We start from the raw sequence: 19,178 nt of genomic DNA, 5'->3' as shown, positions 1-19,178 counted from the left end.
GTTCTCAACAAACATGTTCTGAGTAGTTAACTGTGTGCCATGTTACCCTCTGTTAACAAGGATGCAAAATGAACAAGGCCCTTCCCAAGAGAGCTCATGACAACAAGCAAAGAATTTCAATAAAAGTTTTAAGTGCTCCATGTTCTAGGCCAGAGTGTAGTAAGAAGGGACTCTTTGCTGCCTCTCAGTGCTTGTTTTTAATTGTATGGGCCTTTTCCTCAGGTAATAAAGTTCATCCCAGTTTTATTAGGAAACAGACAGATGCAAGTAAAATCCCATTCATTTGAGTCACATTTGATTTCACACAGTGAGGACCTGTGTATGTATCTGCAAATCAGGAGCATCCTCTCAGGTTGTTGACAAGTTGCCTGGGCAGCCCTTACACTGTAAACTTTCTACATCATTGATTTAAGGGGTGTTTTAAAATGTGATGGGCCGTCTTCCAGACCATGATTAGTGTCACTCTGAGCAGCAAAGGTTTAATATTTCATAACTGATTTCATTGCAGATTTATGTTTTCCATATTCTCTCCCTTAAAAAAAAAAAAAAGGATAAACTTATGCTAGAACCTCTCTTTAGAAATGTTGCCAAACAGACTTGCTGACACAACTGAACTGTATGGAAAAATCTACATGCAGCACAGCCTAATTGACAGAAATGCGCTTATGATTAACATGTATGCTAATACCAGCTAATTGATTTTTGGGGCCTATTCACACTAGTCTCATCCTATGTATCTCCCGTACTCACCCCATGTCCCTGCAGTCTTTCAGAGCCTCCTGGGCTCCTGGGTAATAGGCAGATAGGGTTAGGATCAGTGGACGGCTGCTGCTTAGCTGTGTGGGAATGAGTGACTGAGGCAGGGAGACCAAACGAGAGACTGACCAATGTTAGTGAGAACTAATGAGGGTCTAAACTAAACCAGCAGAAGTGAGAGGATGAAGGAAGTGTGTGGGGGGTGGGGCGACATACAGAAATTAAGGTGGGAAGATTGGGAGGACTTGACTGTTGATTGATTGGGTGTGGTGTAGTGGGGAAAATGGCGGCGTCCAGGTTAACCCTAAGTTTTCAAGCATGTATGGGACCATTCATTTATTGTCTCTCTTGTTTAGCATTCTTTTAGCCATTAACCCCATGTTGGGGCTACCTATTGAATCAATGGCTCTCAGGGTTCAAATGCCTGAGTTTTAGTTCTTGGGCTGTGCAGTGTTTTCTCGATTGTTCCTGCCTGTAGATTCTCTCCTCTACTGGATTCAAGTTCTTGAGACAAGTAAATCCAGATGAGCAGGTTTTACTGTTTAGAGAACACATTTATCCATTTCTAATGGACTCAAGGACATCATTTGTAAACATCAGATATTGGCTGAGTCGTGCTGTTTTATGTTCACCTTCAAAGACTACTGAACTGTGAAGAGCTCCTACACTGTCTTTTTCTACTGTGCTTATTTGACTGCTCTGGCTGCTTCATAGAACTCATTCCACTTACGACTTAGAAAAAAGTCCCTACACTGAAGTTGGTGAAAATAACTGTCAACTCTCCTTCCTGATTGCTGCCAGTTTGGTTCATGTGGTCTCCCTGATTCTCTTCTCTTATTTTCAGTACCTGAGTGTGTCTTTTGCATCTCGGGATGAAGGGCTGAGAGGTGACTAGACAGGCTTACTTGTAGAAATCTAGGATGAATGGGCTTTTGTGATCTCTGTTTTCCTTATTTATTGACACCTCTCTTGTTTATCCCCAGTTCACAGCTATAGTCTAGATGGTTGAAGTTTATGACTTTCCAATAAGTGCAATGTTAATGAGGGTTATTAACGCTCACTAGTGTCTCCTTAGAAGCAGTGACATTCTTTCCATTAATTTTGGAAAAGTCATTTTATAGTGTGAATGGGCATGAGTCAGTGATCTAAGCTCTTGTGCTGGGTGAAGTGAAATAGACTTTTAAAAAAGGGAGAGTTGGGGTGCCTGGGTGACTCACTTATTAAGCATCTGCCTTTGGCTCAGGTCATGATCCCAGGGTCCTGGGATTGAGCCCCGCATTGGGCTCCCTGCTCCGCAGGAAACCCGCTTTTCCCTCTCCCACTCCCCCTGCTTGTGTTCCCCCTCTTGCTGTGTGTCTCTCTCTCTGTCAAATAAATAGATAAAATCTTTGACGACAGAGAGAGAGAGAATTGAGATCCTGTATTAACGCAGTAACATTTTTTTGTTGTTAAGGATTTTATTCAGTTTTGATAGGGAGTGAAAGTAAGAGTGTGCATGAGTAGGGGGAGGAGCAGAGGGAGAGACTCTCCTGCAGACTCTATGCTGAGTGTGGAGCCTGACAAGGGTATGGATCCCGGAACCCTGAGATCATGACCTGAGCCGAAACCAAGAGTTGGAAGATCAACCAACTAAGCCACCCAGGTGCCCCTGCAATACCATTTTTTAAAGCTTTCCAGTGATAATAAACCTTGTTCTCTTTCCCACCTTCCCTTGTAGGTAGGCTTTAAACCAGCAGGAGGCATCCGCAATGCCAAGGATTCCCTTGCTTGGCTCTCTCTCGTGAAGGAAGAGCTGGGCGATGAATGGCTGATGCCAGAACTCTTTCGAATAGGCGCCAGTACGCTGCTTTCGGACATTGAGAGACAGGTGTGTAGTAATCCATTGTCCTTGTGACAGATCGACAAGTGTGTTTTTGAGAAAGAAATGAAAAATTCCCTGTTGTGCTATGAGAACTAGAGAAAACAACTCATCTGATTTACCTCATTGCACCCAAACTTCTGCTTTCTTCCAAGCAAACTTCCACCTGAAGCTGGTTGAATGGAGAATCTGCTGAAATGCAAAATAATATGGGGCTTTATAATGAAACATGAATTACAGTTATTATTATTTAATAGTATAATTATTACTTGATATATATGACGCATGATAATTATTAATCAGCCAAACTCTGATTTTCCTCACAGATTTACCATCACGTGACTGGAAGATATGCGGCCTATCATGATCTTCCGATGTCTTAAATCAGTGAGCAGTTCCAGGAGAGTTCTTTATAGCAATGTTTAAAATGTGTTTTTCTATGTAATTGCGAAAATTGTTTGATTAAAATGTGAGAGAATGGATAGGTAACTGATTTTTTTCCCTTAAAACTTTCACTGAATTTAATTCAAAGAGTGAAAGGAAAAAAAAAACAACTAATCCGTACATGGTATTCTTTTTAGGCAGCACTGAAGTAGTCCTAATTACTTGAAGATCTGTATTGTTAATTTTGTGAATATTTTCTCTTAAAAATTTGGAGTGAAATATTAACGAGAGCTTTGACAACATTAAATTCTAAGGAGAAAAAAATGTTAAACTGCCCAAGAAACGTGCCTTAGCGAAAGAAAACGCAGCATCCTGAGCTGTTGGCCGTACTCTAATGACTTCAGGAGTCACTGACTTGGCACTAATTTCCTGCCAAGAAAATCTGTCTTTTGATTTTTGCAACAGATATACTCTTTTATTAATTGTTTTGCTAATGGAACCTCTGTCATTGTTTCATGATATTATGGCTATTGCATTTTTAAAATAAAAAATCCCTGTAGTTTATTTTTTTGAAAAAAAAAAACAACTTTGAATTGTAACAATACCTACTAAAAAATGAATCCATTAAACATAGAGATTTTAGCAATGTCTTTCTGAATCTGTCTAATAGAGTCTGCATATTTATATCAAAAGGCACCTCAGTAACACTGTTAATGAATACAACTATATCCTGAAACTTTTAAGATTTTCTGGCATAATAGGGGCAAAAATAGCCAACAGGGGATGCCTGGGTGGCTCAGTTGGTTGGATGACTGCCTTCGGCTCAGGTCATGATCCTGGAGTGCCGGGATCGAGACCCGCATCGGGCTCCCAGCTCCACGGGGAGTCTGCTTCTCTCTCTGACCTTCTCCTTGCTCATGCTCTCTCTCACTGTCTCTCTCTCAAATAAATAAATAAAATCTTTAAAAAAAAAATAGCCAACAGTAATATAGCACTTAATATGTGCTAAGCTCTTTACAAAGATCAATGTATTTAATCCTTGTGACAGTGCTGATGTTATCGCCCTTTTATACAGATGAGGGACTGAGGCACAGAGAGTTGAAGCAATTGGTCAAGGACCACAGAGCTCACGATCGGCAGAGTTAAGAATCAAGCCCAGGCTGACAGTCTGGCTCCCAAATGTGTACAGTCACCCAAGGGGGGAACCACTGTCCCTCAGCACACACAGGCTCATCATCAGAGCTCACTGTCCGCTCTAAGGAAGGGTCATCTGCTTTGTGGGCTACTTGTTCCTTGGCTCCCTGTCCCTCCCAGTTTTCCCCATCTGCCATTTTGGTTGCTAGCCCCTCTCCTGCGTGATAGAACCCACGTTTTCTTAAGTGGGGATTTTTGTGGAGTGAGTCTCCAGCTACTTCTAAGCAGGAGACCACAGCCTGGGCATCCATTTTGGTTTCACCTGATTGTGGGATGGTAGCCAGCCTCTCCCTCATTCTAGCCCTGTGACCTTGGTCCAGTCAGTTCACATCTCTGGACCTCAGCTGCTTCATCTGTAGAAGAGAGGGGTTGGGCAGGTACTATCAAGGTCCTTTCAGACCTAAAATTATATTACCCTAAGGATAATTACAACAAATTCTAGAAAATGTTTTATGGCTATAAAGAGAAAACACTTTTGTAGCAATCTAAATTAGAATTTGCCTCTCGGGAATCAATTAGGCAAGTCCCCAAAGCTCCTCTCCAACTGTAAAGGAAATGACTAAAATAAGAAAGGAGAAGAAATCCTGCTTTCCCCCATTCCCTTGGCAGAAAGCTGACTCTTGACTTACACCTTTGGATATGGTCAGTAGCTCCGATTGCCACATCCACCCTCATAACATGGCAGCCCAGGTGCCCACAGCACAATGGCCAGTCACCTTTAGAGAAGAAACTTTGCAGAAAAATAATTGCAGTCTATCACCTTTGAAGCTATTCCAATTTCGCAGGGGTTTCTGTTTTCCTCCCATTAAACCCAGCTGGTCATTTTAGTTGATCAAGTGAATAGGCATCATTATCTTCAATTCTGATTTATATGAGGCATCCACTGAAATTGACCCCTGCGGACAATTATAGATTCACATAGGAAATTAAGACTGTGAGTCCCTCCAACCTATTAGAGGCTGATGAGCATGGCCTGATCTGAAGGTATGTAATCTTTTATTTTGGGGGACAATTTATCCAAGGACTCTCAGGCTCTTCATCAGGAATGTCTGCCCCTTACCTGACTCTGGAAATCAAATGTAACACAGATGACTCTAATAGGAAGACCCTAGTAAATGTTGATTGCTATGAAAACATAAGAGGAAGAGGTCATTTTCGAGGTGACTGTGATTTACTATAAGCCGATCTGTGTACTTCAGAACATAAACAGCAAATGCTTAGGCTATCAGAAAATGAGGGCCGTGTCCTGTGTTTAAAGCTGAGTCAATAAAGCAACCCCTGTACCAGTTGTCCCAATTGTTCATTAAAGCATATGAGGCCTTAAAGTTACTTTTTAAACAACAAATCATATAATTTGGAGGCTTAAAGAGACTTTAGGGAATATGTATTTCTAACTATCACTATCATTCTTTATGAAAGAAAAGAGTCCAAATGGGGTGGTCACTTACGTAAGACCATGTAGAAAGTCAGAGCTGAGACCAGAACTTGGGTCCATATTTTGGCTGTGAAATAGTTTACAAAACATAGCCAGGGCTTTGGAATTGGAAGTTTCTTTCTTGTTCATACACTCTATCGCATATAACATTAAAATTGTCAATGTGAGAAATTCAGACTTTGAAAAGACCCACTTTTGCCTCTTATGAGTCTTCTGGGGGCGCCTGGGTGGCTTAGTCAGTTAAGTGTCTGACTCTTGATTTTGGCTCAGGTCTCGGTCTCAGGGGCGTGGAATCAAGCTGACTCAGCACAGAGTCTGTCCCTCTCCCTCTGCCCACCCCTGCCCCCAACTCATGCTCTCTCTCTCTCTCTTTCAAAATAAATAAATAAATAAAATCTTAAAAAAAAAAAAAAAGTCTTCTAAGTGGTGTTTTAGAGACCAAACATCTAAATCTAGCCCAGATGATGATGTGGTTAATTCCATCCATTAGGCTTTGCAAATTTGGGGTGACCTCAAAAACTGAAATTTTTTTAAAAAGAGAAAGTTGAATGTTGCTTTATTGTGTTTGTTATTTTTTTTTAAGGACAAAAAATGAGAAGGGGCTTGTTTGGATTCTGGTTTGTCTACAAATGTAGAAAAAATGACTAGTGCAATCACAAAACAATTTCATAATTACAGTATCTTTGCCTCATTTTAGTTTATTTCAGTACTAACAGGAAATTTAGGCAAATTAGTTTGCATGAAAAATAGCTTCTAAGGAGACCTGTATAAAAGCAGGAACTGTTAGAAATCTTATCTGGAAGTCTCATCCTCTGTGCCCAGAGTCTCTATCTTGACAGAGCAGAACAGTTTGCTAGGCCATACATAGATATCTTACATAAACCACATCTAGAGAAATCAAATTAGTTTTTGGGGGGAAAAAACAACTTATACTTCTAGTATAGAGAGAAACCAATATTAATTTTCCTTCTACTGACCTGATAATTTTTTGATGCAACATAAATAGGGCCAGAGTGGAGACAGAAGAAAGAATTTGAATAGATCATACTTTCAAAGGAAATGAAGCATTATGGCCATTTTGGCACTGAGAAAAAGGTATGAGGTGAAATCAATTTCTACATTTGTTTTCCTGATTGTGCTCAAGAGTCTGGCTTCCCAAAGGAAAATATGTATTTTATAACCACCACCAAATGATCCTTTCCAGAAATGACCACAGGTAACATCTGGCCAATATATAATACATGTAGTAAAAATAATCATTTTTAATTAACTAAAACCTGCTCAGGAGAGAGAGTCAGAGGAATATCCATCTGGTCAATCTTACTTAATAGGGCAAATGAGGATCAGAATGTTTAATGCAATATATGTGGGAACACTTAGTGACCTTACAATGAACTAAAACTTTTTTTTTTTTTTTTTTTTTTTTTTTTTTAGGAAGAGCAGGGATGAAAGGGAAGAACCAGAATATCTTGAAATGACAGACCTAAAATTTGATTTTTTTAGAAGTACATGTTGTACTTTAAAACAGATGGAATATAAGAGACCCAGGTTTTGGGGCATTATTTTCTATGGTCAAATGACAGAAAGTGTGTTTTAATCTATTTGAATGGTAAAATGAGGTTGTACTTTATTCTGGAGATTGACAAGGATTACGAAGACTTTTAAGTGATTAATAATAAAGGGAAGAAGAACTAGGATTATTTAGCCCAAGGAGAAGATTGAAGAGTACTTAATGTCTAATGGCCCAAGAAAAGTTTTATATTGGCTCGCAGTAACCAAGAGTCCTATATCCCCTCTGTAGCAGAAGAAATGAGTGTATGTTATATGAGAAGTTAGGTTAATTCTAGGGCAGAACTCCTTTAATAGGTACATCTTTCTCTTCCATTCTCAGAAGTAGATTGTCCTTTGATTGGGGTGGTTTGGTTGTGCTTCCAAAGAAAGTGGTTCTCAAACTTTAGTATATATGAAAATCACCAAGAGAGTTTTTTTTTGTTTTTTGGCTTTTTGAAGATTTATGTATTTATTTTAGAAAGAGACAGAGAGGAGGCAGGAGAGGGGCAGAGAGAGAGAGGGAGAGAATCCTCAAGCAGACCCCGCTGACCATGGAGTCTAATGTGGGGCTCAACCCCCGGACTCTGAGATCATGACCTGAGCCAAAACCAAGAGTGGACACTTAACCAACTGAGCCACCCAGGCACCCTGAGTTTTTGTTTTGTTTTGTTTTGTTTTAATAAAACACTGAATTCTTGGCCTCAAAGTCAGTAAATTGTCTGTGGAGCCTAAGAATTTGCATTCCCAGGAAGTTCCCAAATGATGTTGATGCTCCGGAACCACACTGTGAGAACCCCTGGACTAGAATGCCTTGTACTCAATACCTAGACTGAAGTAAGTGCATCTCTTTGTTGGTAAAATCCGCTAGCTACAGTACTTCTTTCTCACTAACCTGCAGAATGAATGTGTATATTTTGCTGCTTTTCATAGCCACGAACCAGAGAGGGAGCAATGGAAATGACATTATCCCTTAACCCATTCACAGTAGGCAGTGAACTTGACTACACTTGGGACTCAAAGGCAAGCTTTGGAGCCTCGAATAAACATGTTGATGAGTTTAGGATCATTATCCATAAAATCTTCCCAAGGCTTTCAGCAAGCCAAGATAGTAAATTTCAGCTGTATTCGATTTTCCCTATTTGGAATACTTTGACTTTAGTGATTCCAGTGTAATTGCACTTAAAACTAAGACCTATTGTAACAGAGCCCATTCTTTAACTTATATTTAAAGTAGATAACATGTTGTAGGGAAGGGACTTTTCACAGATACTTGGCTTCTTAATTTGAAGCTACCATGTAAGTGATCTCTAAACCAGGAGCTAATGAAAACATTAGGTGCTTGGTCTTTTTAACATGAAAGGATGTTTTAAATTTGTTTTTGGCTTTTTAAGTGTGTGTTCTACCCCCATGATGCGTTATCAGGCATGGTTCATTGTTGCAAATAACAGAACCCCCCTCTACCTACAAGGCAGCCATCTAGGAATAATGCCCAAACCATTCTTAAGAGCCACTCCACTCTTCAGACAATGTTACCATCACTGGGTGCTTGGTACCAGAACCTCTGCCTTTGCTGTCCCTGACTTACCATGGTAGCCAAATATGGATTCCTCCCATTGCTCTCTTGGGTGTGAAAGTCCTGTGTGGTTGTGTCTGATTGTTGGGACCTCGGTTACATGCCTGTACTCTAGCTATAAAGGAAGCTTGGGAAGCCAGTTTGGCCTTCTTGGGGGAAAGTGACACATGGTATTCCAAAGATGCTGGGTGGTCACTCATCATGATAGTTCTCAACCACAATATAATAAGGTAGCACTGGAGAGATTGTTCATGTTTTGTGCTAGGAAAGAGTTCATTGCCCCTCGGCTGTCTTTCCACTTCTTATGAGTCCCTCCAGTCGACTTCTGCAAGAGCTGCCCTTTCTCTCTCGATCCCACACAACAGGGCTGGAGAAGCCCTATGAAGTCCTTCCTGTAGTCACTCTCATTAGCCATATATGACAGTGCCCCTTATATTTAAACTTCTATATCTCTAGACAGCTATATATTGACTTCCTACCATGAGTAATGATGAAATTAGTTTTTCTACTTCCTCCCCCATTTTCCTCGCCAGCACACCTGATTCTTGATGATCATATAATTTTTCATATCATATTCTTACCACTTTGACATGTACTTATAGCTTTATTACAGGATTTATCAGCTTCAATAATCTTTCTATCCTCTGCTCTAGCAGATGAGAAAATCAGCATATTGACATTACTACCCACCATCTGTCCTCTTCCCCTCCAAACCTTTGCTAGATTATTTCTACATCATTAGAGTTTATCACATTTAAATTCTGCTCTGTGACCATAACCTCCACAATTATTTTAGTTTTAGTCCTACAGTTAAATGAAGTCAATACTTAGGATCAGTATGCCACTTATCTCTTTACTTTTCAGAATTTGGCCTGTATTAGTTTCTTCAGGAAGGGCTTGGGGTATATTACCTGAGTTTTTACAAGCTCAAAAAATGTGCATTTTCATTATACTTTAATGACTCTTTGGCTGTGTATAATTCTTGGATCATGTACTTTATTTCCTGCAGACTTTGCCATTATACTATTGCTCCAGTGTCTTCCAGCACTCGACATTTTTGTGGAAAGTAACAATCGGACTTAAACTTTTTGCCTTAATGTACAACAGCTTTTTTCTTGGAATTCCAGCAACTTTATTAACACATGATTCAGGGTTGAATGTTTTGCATACATTCAATATATTCAGTGAGTCCTCTCAGTCTATAGAGTCATGAATTATATTTCTGAAAAGCTACTTTGAAGCATATCTTTAAATTTTTTCCTATTTTATTATTTTTCAATCTCTTCAGGATATTAGTTACTGCATATGTTAAGGCCTTTTTATATCTGTCCTGTCTAGCTATTATTCTGTCCTAATTCTTTTGAATTTTTTTCTACTTCATTGAATTATACTCTTTTTCTATTCCTCACATACTTGTTTCTTTCCATGTTTTTAACAGAATCTGGTTGCTGCCAATGATATGTTTGATTCCTGGGCCCTGCCAAATTGTATTTCATTTCCAATTGACTTGCAGTATCTTCCCCAAGCTCTTGTATATCCGATATGAGCTCTTGCTTTATAGGTATGGGACCTCTATTTAGGTCTTTTACCTTTCAAGTTTTTGGCAATATTTTTGGCCCAAATGTTCATTTGTTCTATGGGAAGAAAACATTTCTGTTGTATATTTTTTGCCTTCCATTTTATCTCTATTTCTTTTATTTTCCTATAGTAAGTTTGTATGGATGCATATTTTTGAATGAGGTCAGTTTTTTTTTTCTGGACCAGCTACTGGCGGGAGCTTTGTGAGGGAGAGATGCCATGTCCATGTTTTCCACTAGCAGGTGTTCTTGCTATTTCCAGATGCCTAAGTTCCTTATGACATAAAACTGTGTGTTTGAATTCTTTTTCCCTCACAACCAGAGATCACTGGCTTTAGGGCTACTCACAGAGCAGTCTTGTCATCTGGCCCTGTCTCAACAATAGGCTACTGCTTGCAAATTTTGGGTTGCTACATGATTTTTCTTCTAACCTTATCTTCCCTGCTTTTCTTTGATGCCAAACTGGGCCCAGGGAAACTGCTGCTGCCAGTCCATGCACCACATATCCCAGTCAATCCACAGAAATTCTGGGTCTCTCCTCGTAAGATGGGCCACCTGCTTTGATCTGCTGCCTTTGTCTGAGGCCACTAGTTGGAATTTGTAACGATTTTCCATTTAAATAGGAAAAGTTGTTAATTGTGTTTGGGGTGAATATGAATTCTGACTCACTTTGAAATTAGGAGCAGAAGCAACAGCAATTCCAAAATAGCAAGTGCCAAGAAATGGGGTGCTGGGTTTGTAGTGCCCAAGGCAGCTGGCATTACTCAGTATCTCACTCTCAGATAAAACATCTTGCTGGGGTGCCTGGGTGGCTCAGTGGGTTAAGCCTCTGCTTTTAGCTCAGGTCATGATCCCAGGGTCCTGGGATCAAGCCCCGCATCGGGCTCTCTGCTTGGCAGGGAGCATGCTTCCCCCCTCTCTCTGCCTGCCTCTCTGCCTACTTGTGATCTCTGTCAAATAAACAAATAAAATCTTTAAAAAAACAAAACAAAAACACAACCCCTCCCCATATTCCCAGTTTGAACGTGGAGAGGAATAACAAATAAAACTGGACTTGGAAAGTGCCGGACATGTAGAAACTGTTCAAAAAGTTTTAGTTCAGGGCGCCTGGGTGGCTCAGTGGGTTAAAGCCTCTGCCTTCCGCTCAGGTCATGATCCCAGTGTTCTGGGATCGAGTCCTGCATCGGGTTCTCTGCTCCGCCGGGAGGCTGCTTCCTCCTCTCTCTCTCTGTCTGCTTCTCTGCCTACTTGTGATCTCTGTCAAGTAAATAAATAAAAAAATCTTTAAAAAAAAAAGTTCTAGTTCTTTCCACCGTCATCATGACATTATTTTTAAGAAGGTAGAAAATCACACATGTAAAACTGTACTATTTAGGTAATAAAAATCTAATCATTTTAAGAGTATAAACAGGCCTCTGCTCTAGTTTGTCCTACTGGGATCCTTGAAGCCCATCCCTAAGCAGCCTCAAAAAAGAAGATTCAAAATCAGAAGCCATTTCTCACTCTTCCAACTTAATGTAACAACTGCTTTCTATCATTCTTTATGTCATTATTATACTAAAATTATTGTCTAGTATTTTTTTCTGATTTCCCCTCTGTGGCAGGCAGGTTGTGAGGAGAAGTGGGACCAAGTGATGGAGGGGGGGGTCTCAACTAATTAGGGCCAGTCTTACACTGCAGGACCAGCAGGCAGATTTCTTACCTGGGGCTGTGCAAGTATGGGGTTCAAGAGTGGAGATAACTTCAAGTCAGCAATGAGGCTCCAAATGTGTCTGTTAACAAATGCATCAACCTGGGGTGGGCATAGGGGGACATTTAAAACTAAGAGATCACAGAATAAGAAGTTGGAAGCAAGTGGCAAACAAGTCAAGCAGAAGTGGTCTAGGACAGGTTCTTGATCTTCATCATGATGACACAGTAGGCCTAGAACTTGTAAAGGACAGGGACAGAGCAGATAATCTTATATTTCGTTTATTCCTTTGCATTACCTTTCTGCCTTCCCTAATTGGGAACCCTGAGGAATAAGCCTGTTGTCACCAGCTGGATCCCCCCCTTTATAATATCCAGCTAAATACCACATAAAGAGTAGGTGACCCAGAGTTATTTACTAATTTAAAAGAAAATTATCACTTCGGATAAATATGGGGGAAGATGTGATTATAAAATAATACTGATCTAGAAGATAAATATAAAATATCAGTGCCATCCAAGGAGACAAAAGTGCAATTTCGCTAGTGAATGCAATTCTAAAGTAAATATTTTTAGAGTAGTTTTTCACAGAATAACCACACCTTGAGTTTAATGCATTTTAGTCTGGGGGAACAATGATACATTTCACCAATGGTTTCTGTAATTTCAGACTGGGGATTTGCTGGATGAGTTGCAAATGTATGAAAAATGGTTCGGGAAAACAATTTTTATTCATTAAGTTGTTTGTTTTGATAGATAAAAAAGCACTTATCTTTCTAAAGCAATGTTTATTTCGTGTTTTGAGTGGCAGAAAAAATAATTGCATGTTTGAAATCTTTGAAATATGTTTTAATGCTTTTAAAATGACTTAAGAGCAAATGTACCAAATTTACCCACTTCTTGAGCCGTCCTGTGGTTGAAAGTTAGCTTTGCTTTCTAAGTTTTATGGAACCATTTACTATGTTCCTTGATAGTATCTTTTAAACTGCAGTCAGTGTCTGTACCTCTGGTCTGATTGGACCATCTGACACACCTATAGCAAGATTTTGCAAAGAAGAGATACTACAGATACTGTGTAAAGGCTTGATTGAAGCTCTAAAAATGGATAGGAATATTTTTAAATATAATAGATCTATACAAACATGGTCTTATAATAGGATTTTGTTGGTAGATTCAGCATGTATGTGCCTGGTATATATACAGAGAATTAGTTCTCAGTAAAGACTAACTGCTTTTCTAATTTGAAATGCTTTTATTTTGATGAGACAAGGTATTTTAAAGGATTTGGATAAGCCTATAAAATCAGAGCCAAGATCAGTCTATAGAACTTCCTGAGTGCCTATTCAATGTGTATTTTAAGTTACTGAGAATTCATGCTGTTGTAGCATTCTCTGATCAAATACTTGCCAGTAGTAACTAGTAATTGATACTTTATCATACACTAAGTATGTGGCAGCTACTGTTCTAAGTACATTATATATATTAACCGTTCAACCTTCACAACGTGCCTATGAGACAGATATGATTCTTATCATTTTATAGATGAGTCGATGGAAGCATAGAGAAAGGAAGTGATCTGGGACATCTGGGTGGCTCAGTTGGTTGGGCGTCTGCCTTTGGCTCAGGTATGATCCCAGGGTCCTGGGATCCAGTTCCGGATTGGGCTCTCTGCTTCAGGGGAAGCCTGCTTCTCCCTCTGCCTGCTGCTCTGCTTGTGCTCTCTCTCCCTCTCTCTGGCAAATAAATAAAATCTTTAAAAAATATATAAAAATTAAAAAAAAAAAAGAAAGGAAGTAATTTGTTTTAAAGCCACACAGATAGCCAGGGCTTGAGGCCAGTTACTCTTGGTTTTAGCATCTGTACTTCTAACCACTGTGACAGACTACATGCCAGGAGCTTGGTAAAATGGAGCCTTTGTGCCATATTTCTAAGAAGGGGAAACTCACCAGAATTACAGAATTTCAGGGGTAAAAGCAGCCCCCCCAAAAAAAAGGTCATTTAATCTAACCATTCTGCAGATGATTGTGCTCTCAAGGAGTCTGCAGGCTGCCGTGGAGATGGGGAGAAATAACAATACAGTGGAATCTCTATAATGAGCTGTTCAGGGACAGAAACATTGCCCTCCTTATAGGTTAAACATGTTATATCAAGCTTTTATTATATTTACTGCTGGGTCTTAGGATCTGGGATTTAGCCCATGTTATTTCCAAATCCTTATATAATGAGCTGTGCTACTGCAGGTTTCTACCATTATAGCTATAAATACAAAACACACAAACACACAAAGGCATGCACCCAAGTATAAAATTACTAGGGAAATGGGAAGGATAAAAAAAAATGAATTGTTAGGTTGGAGGGATTATTACTGGTGGCACTGGTCTGGCTAGATCTTGATAGGAAATGAGAGTCATTTGGAAAGATTTCAGGGGCATCACACAAGTTGAGTACAGATTTGTGAGGGTCAAATGATGTAGATTTCAGATGGTGCAATGACACGCGTAAATTATTTCATAGAGAAAGGGAGCCTGTGTACTTAGTGCTTCCAAATATGTTGACAGAATAAACGTAGGGGCTAAGAATCTGAGAGCTATATCAGAGATGCTGTCATAAATATCATTTCCCCAAGTTTTGGAAGGCAGAAATAGTTCATTATTTGTATTTGTGTTCTTTATGTCTTCGTGTAATAGTCTGAGTATCACTTGTTGAATTTAAGTGTGCAAAAGTTATGTAAGCAGAGGGGAGAATACATCAGGCAGTTAAAGTGTCATCTAATAGGTAACATTTGAGTACAATAAGAGGGTTTATAGATAAGGGATCTTGTTTGTGGGGGGATGTATGTGTGGAAGTGGGATGGAGGGTATGTTACATTCCCATTCCTGTTTTCTGTCATGGGAATGAAAGCCACTAGGATACCACTCCCCTCAGTTTCTCCCGGCTTTTCCCTGTAGTCATCTACCTTCTGGAAAGATGATGCGGTGTACCTACTTGTTGACTCTGGGATAAGGAACTCAGGATTGCATGTAGCTCAAGTCTTTCCTCCTTTCTCCTCTTGGGAGCAAGCCCTTTTTCTCTTTCTCAAAATTTAACACATGGGGGGTTGAGGGGGTAGGAGAAGAGTAAATGAAACAAGATGGGATTGGGAGGGAGACAAACCATAAGTGACTCTTAATCTCACAAAACAAACTGAGGGTTGATGGGGGGAGTGGGTTGGGAGAGGGGGTGGGGTTATGGATATTGGGGAGGGTATGTGCTATGGTGAGTGTTGTGAAGTGTGTAAACCTGGCGATTCGCAGACCTGTACCCCTGGGGATAAAAATATATGTTTATAAAGCTGTAAAAAAAAAATTAATAATGGAGGGGCGCTTGGGTGGCTCAGTTGGTTGAGCGTCTGTCTTCAGCTCAGGTCATGATCCCAGGGTCCTGGGATCTAATCCCACATTGGGCTCCCTGCTCAGCAGGAGTCTGCTTTTCCCCCTGCCCCTACCCACTGCTTGTGCTTTTGCTCTCTCCCATGCTCTCTCTCTCTCTCAAATAAATAAAATATTTGAAAAAAAATTTAATAATGGAGCATGGAGGCCCGCAGTTGCCCAGCACTGTCTACATCTGGGTGGGTGTATCTGTGCAGTTCTGGGGTGAGCGTATCAAGAAGCCCATTGCTGCCAAATATAAGCTAGCTCTGTCCTTCACAATCAGCCATGTTGGTAATGAAAGTGATACTTGGTTCTCTCTCTGCTTGTTTTGTTTTGTTTTTGTTTTCTTAGTTTATTCAGAGCTTGGAGAGGGTTATAATTTATTGAGTTCCCTCAAATCTCAATATAGTCACCAGGGACAGGCATTCCTGGAAGTGAGAATAGTATTTATAAAAACATATAGGACTGAAAATGCATATTATATTTGGGACTTCTGTATGGCTGTAAGAATGAGCGTGATAGAATAATTGTTGAAAGTTTAGGGTTGAATCAAGAAAGGACTCATGGCATGCTAGAGTTGGACTTGATCCTTTGGATTTTATGGTTCTCTAAGTACTGTCTGCAGACCTCTAAGGTCTCCAAGAACCTTTAAGGGAGTCCAAGAGGCCAAAAGTACATTCATAATAATACTAAGGGAGTCCAAGAGGCCAAAAGTACATTCATAATAATACTAAGACATTGTTTACTTTTCATTCTCTTTCTCTCCTGAGTGTACAGGAAAGTTTTCCAAAGGCTACATGATGTGCAGTATTGCAACAAATTAAATGCCAAAACAGATATGAGACTTCTGCTTCTACTATAATAGAATATCTTTTAAGCCAGTAATTAAAGAGATTTGCAAAAATGTAAAGCAATGCCATATGTCTCACTAGTGGGTTTTTTTTTTTGAAAATAGTTTATCTCTCATAAACATGTTATTTGTGTTAACACATAATGGGTTTATTTTTTAATGTATTAAATTAAAAATTCAAATTTTTGTTTATGTTAACTTATAGTAACATATTAATTTATAATGCAGAAAATATTAATAAGTGTAACCCATGTAAATAAAAGCTCTTTGGGGCCCTGAATAATTTTTTAAAACCATGAAGAGGTCCTGCTACCAAAAAGGTTGAGAGTGACTCCTATGAACAATGAAGAAATTTTGGAGGTTTTAAAATAGAGGAGCAACATGATCTGTTTTATATTAGACATTAAATTCTTCAATAGTTACAAAGGATGTCCATGACCAGTGTTGGTAAAGATGTAGGAAATGAATATTCTTATGTTCCATTGGTAAGAATATGAATCGGTATAGCTTTCAAATGGGTGTTTTGGCAATATGTGCCAAATGATTGTAAATGAGCATATTCTTTGGCTTAGAAGTTCTACTTTTAGGGATTTATCCTAAGGAAATAACTGAAAAAATGTTAAAGATAGAAACACCATATATTAATATTTATTGTAGTATCATTCATAATGATTAAAAATTTTTTTAAAAAATGGGCACTTGGGTGGCTCAGTCAGTTAAGTGTCTGCCTTCAGCTCAGGTCATGATCCCAGGGTCCTGGGATCAAGCCCCATATCGGGCTCCCAGCTCAGCAAAGAGTCTGCTTCTCCCTCTGCCCCTCTCCCTGCTTGTGCACATGCTCACTCTCTCTCTCTCAAATAAATAAATAAAATCTTTTAAAAAATTAAATAAAACTATTTAAGTGCACATGTTTTAGGTTCTGCCAATTTTAGAAATCTCCACTGCATGGGCCAGACTAAGCCTTGATTCCTTTATTTAATTATAATGAGATGGAGACTGCTACATTTCAATAGGCAGAGGCTCCTGAAAAGTTTGCACATGCCCTTTATCCTCAGTCAAATTCGGTGCTCAAATAATGTTCCAAATGCAACTGCACTGCCTTCAGCCATCTCCCCCTGAGGTGAGAGAGAGACTTAGAAACTCCAAAGGGTCCAGACAATCAGGGCTGGCATCGTTCCCCCAGGGCTGCAAAGCAGCAGGAATAGAAATAGTACACAGTTCTATATCCACAGATTTTACTGGGCTACTGTTTCTAGGGCAAAATATTGTGTAAGCCTACAATAAAATTATTTTACATCTTCCTGATGCCGTGTATAGGATGTAAAAATACGAGGTTTTTTTTTTTTAAGATTTTATTTATTCATTTGAGAGAGAGAGAGACAGACAGAGAGAGCATAAGCAGGGGGAGTAGCAGAGGGAGAGGGAGTAGCAGACTCCCTGCTGAGCTGGGAGCCTGACATGGGGCTCAATCCCAGGACCTGGAGAATGTGACCTGAGCTGAAGACAGATGCTTAACCATCTGAGCCACCTAGGTACCCCAAAATATGAGTTTTTCACAAAGTACTTTTTTTTTTTAAATAAAGGAACACATTTCATAAACTACACAAGTTCTAATCAAAGGATTCACTGATGTGACTCTGTTTACAATAGTGCAAATATGCAGATTTCTTAGTGTGAGAGTACAATGACCCTTGATAATATTAGATTTGCTCTCACAAGAAGAAAAGGAAACGTACATGGTTGACACCAGAATTTTCAAGCCCATTTAGAATTTCCTTAAGAAATTCCAGCAGTAATCTAACAATATGGAATTTGTAAAATTCTGGTATGGAAAGACTACTAGTGACCTCCAGAATGAAGAAAGATGTACTTCTGTTTTTTTTTTTTTTTTAAAGATTTATTTCTTTTAGAGATAGAGCATGAGAGCGCACAGACACAGGAGTCGGGGGAGAGGCAGAGGGAGGGAATCTTAAGCAGTCTCCTTTCTGAGCATGGAGCCTGTTGTGGTGCTCCATCCCATTAACCATGAGTTCATGCCCTGGGCCAAAAGCAAGAGTTGGCGCCTCAACTGGCTGAGCTACCCAGGTGCCCCAAGAAAGATGTACTTCTTATCTTTGTGCCTCTATAGGTAAGATTTTGGTTTTGGAAACCCTTTGGTTTTCTTTCTTTCTTTTCTTTTTCTTTCTTTTTTTTTTTTTTTAAAGATTTTATTTATTTATTTGACAGACACAGCAAGAGAGGGAACACCAGCAGGGGGTGCAGGAGAGGGAGAAGAAGGCTTCCCACTGAGCTGGGAGCCCAGTGTGGGGCTTGATCCCAGTACCTTGGGATCATGACCTGAGCTGAAGGCAGCCGCTTAACGACTGAGCAACCCAGGTGCCCCAGAAACCCTTTGGTTTCTTTCGGGATTTTTTCCTTTGACTTTCTCTGGTTTGAAATTGATAAGCCTAGGCATTCTGTTTTTGGAATTTATCCTGTTTGGTATTCTCTAAACTTCCTGGATATGTGGTTTGCTGTCTGATAATCACTTGAGGATATTCTCAGTCATTATTGTTTCAAATAATTCATCTGTTCCTTCCTCTCTTTCTTCTCCTCTGGTATTCTCATTATGTGTATTTTACACCGTGTATAGTTGTCTTGGATATTCTGTTGTTTTTCTCAGACTTTATGCTCTTTGCTGTTTGGTTTTCAAGGATACTATTGGTATATTATCTAAAGACCTGGATGAAAAGAAGGAGGTGGCCTAGAAGGTCCACAGAAAAGGTGTTCCAGAAAGAACAGCAAACAAAGCCCCTGTCTAGAGGCTTTAACTGGAGCAGGAGGATAAGTGAGAAAAGGTTTTGAGAGAGAGAGGAGATCCAAGAGGTGAGTGGAGGGCCTTGTAGGCTATAGTATGGGGGT

At 39.6% G+C, this 19,178-nt stretch overlaps 1 protein-coding gene and 1 long non-coding RNA gene across 2 annotated transcripts in view; both read left to right on the top strand.

The window, feature by feature from the left end:
- The window catches only part of DERA (deoxyribose-phosphate aldolase), a 115,453-nt gene extending 111,813 nt beyond the window's left edge, over nt 1-3,640 (top strand). Inside the window, exons 8-9 of the mRNA XM_047740914.1 lie at nt 2,474-2,623; nt 2,941-3,640. Of these exons, the coding sequence (XP_047596870.1) occupies nt 2,474-2,623; nt 2,941-2,997 (207 nt within the window). The 3' untranslated portion in view covers nt 2,998-3,640. The remainder of the gene's footprint in view (nt 1-2,473; nt 2,624-2,940) is intronic.
- Nucleotides 3,641-3,973: 333 nt separating this feature from the next.
- LOC125106616 (uncharacterized) overlaps nt 3,974-19,178 on the top strand; it is a 31,048-nt gene continuing 15,843 nt past the window's right edge. Inside the window, exons 1-2 of the long non-coding RNA XR_007129371.1 lie at nt 3,974-5,176; nt 6,634-6,722. This is a non-coding gene — a long non-coding RNA (uncharacterized LOC125106616). The remainder of the gene's footprint in view (nt 5,177-6,633; nt 6,723-19,178) is intronic.

This window comes from Lutra lutra, chromosome 8, assembly GCF_902655055.1.
Source record: "Lutra lutra chromosome 8, mLutLut1.2, whole genome shotgun sequence".
NCBI lineage: Eukaryota > Metazoa > Chordata > Mammalia > Carnivora > Mustelidae > Lutra > Lutra lutra.
Note: the sequence above shows the minus strand (reverse complement) of the source record. Positions and strands in the feature narration are given on the sequence as shown.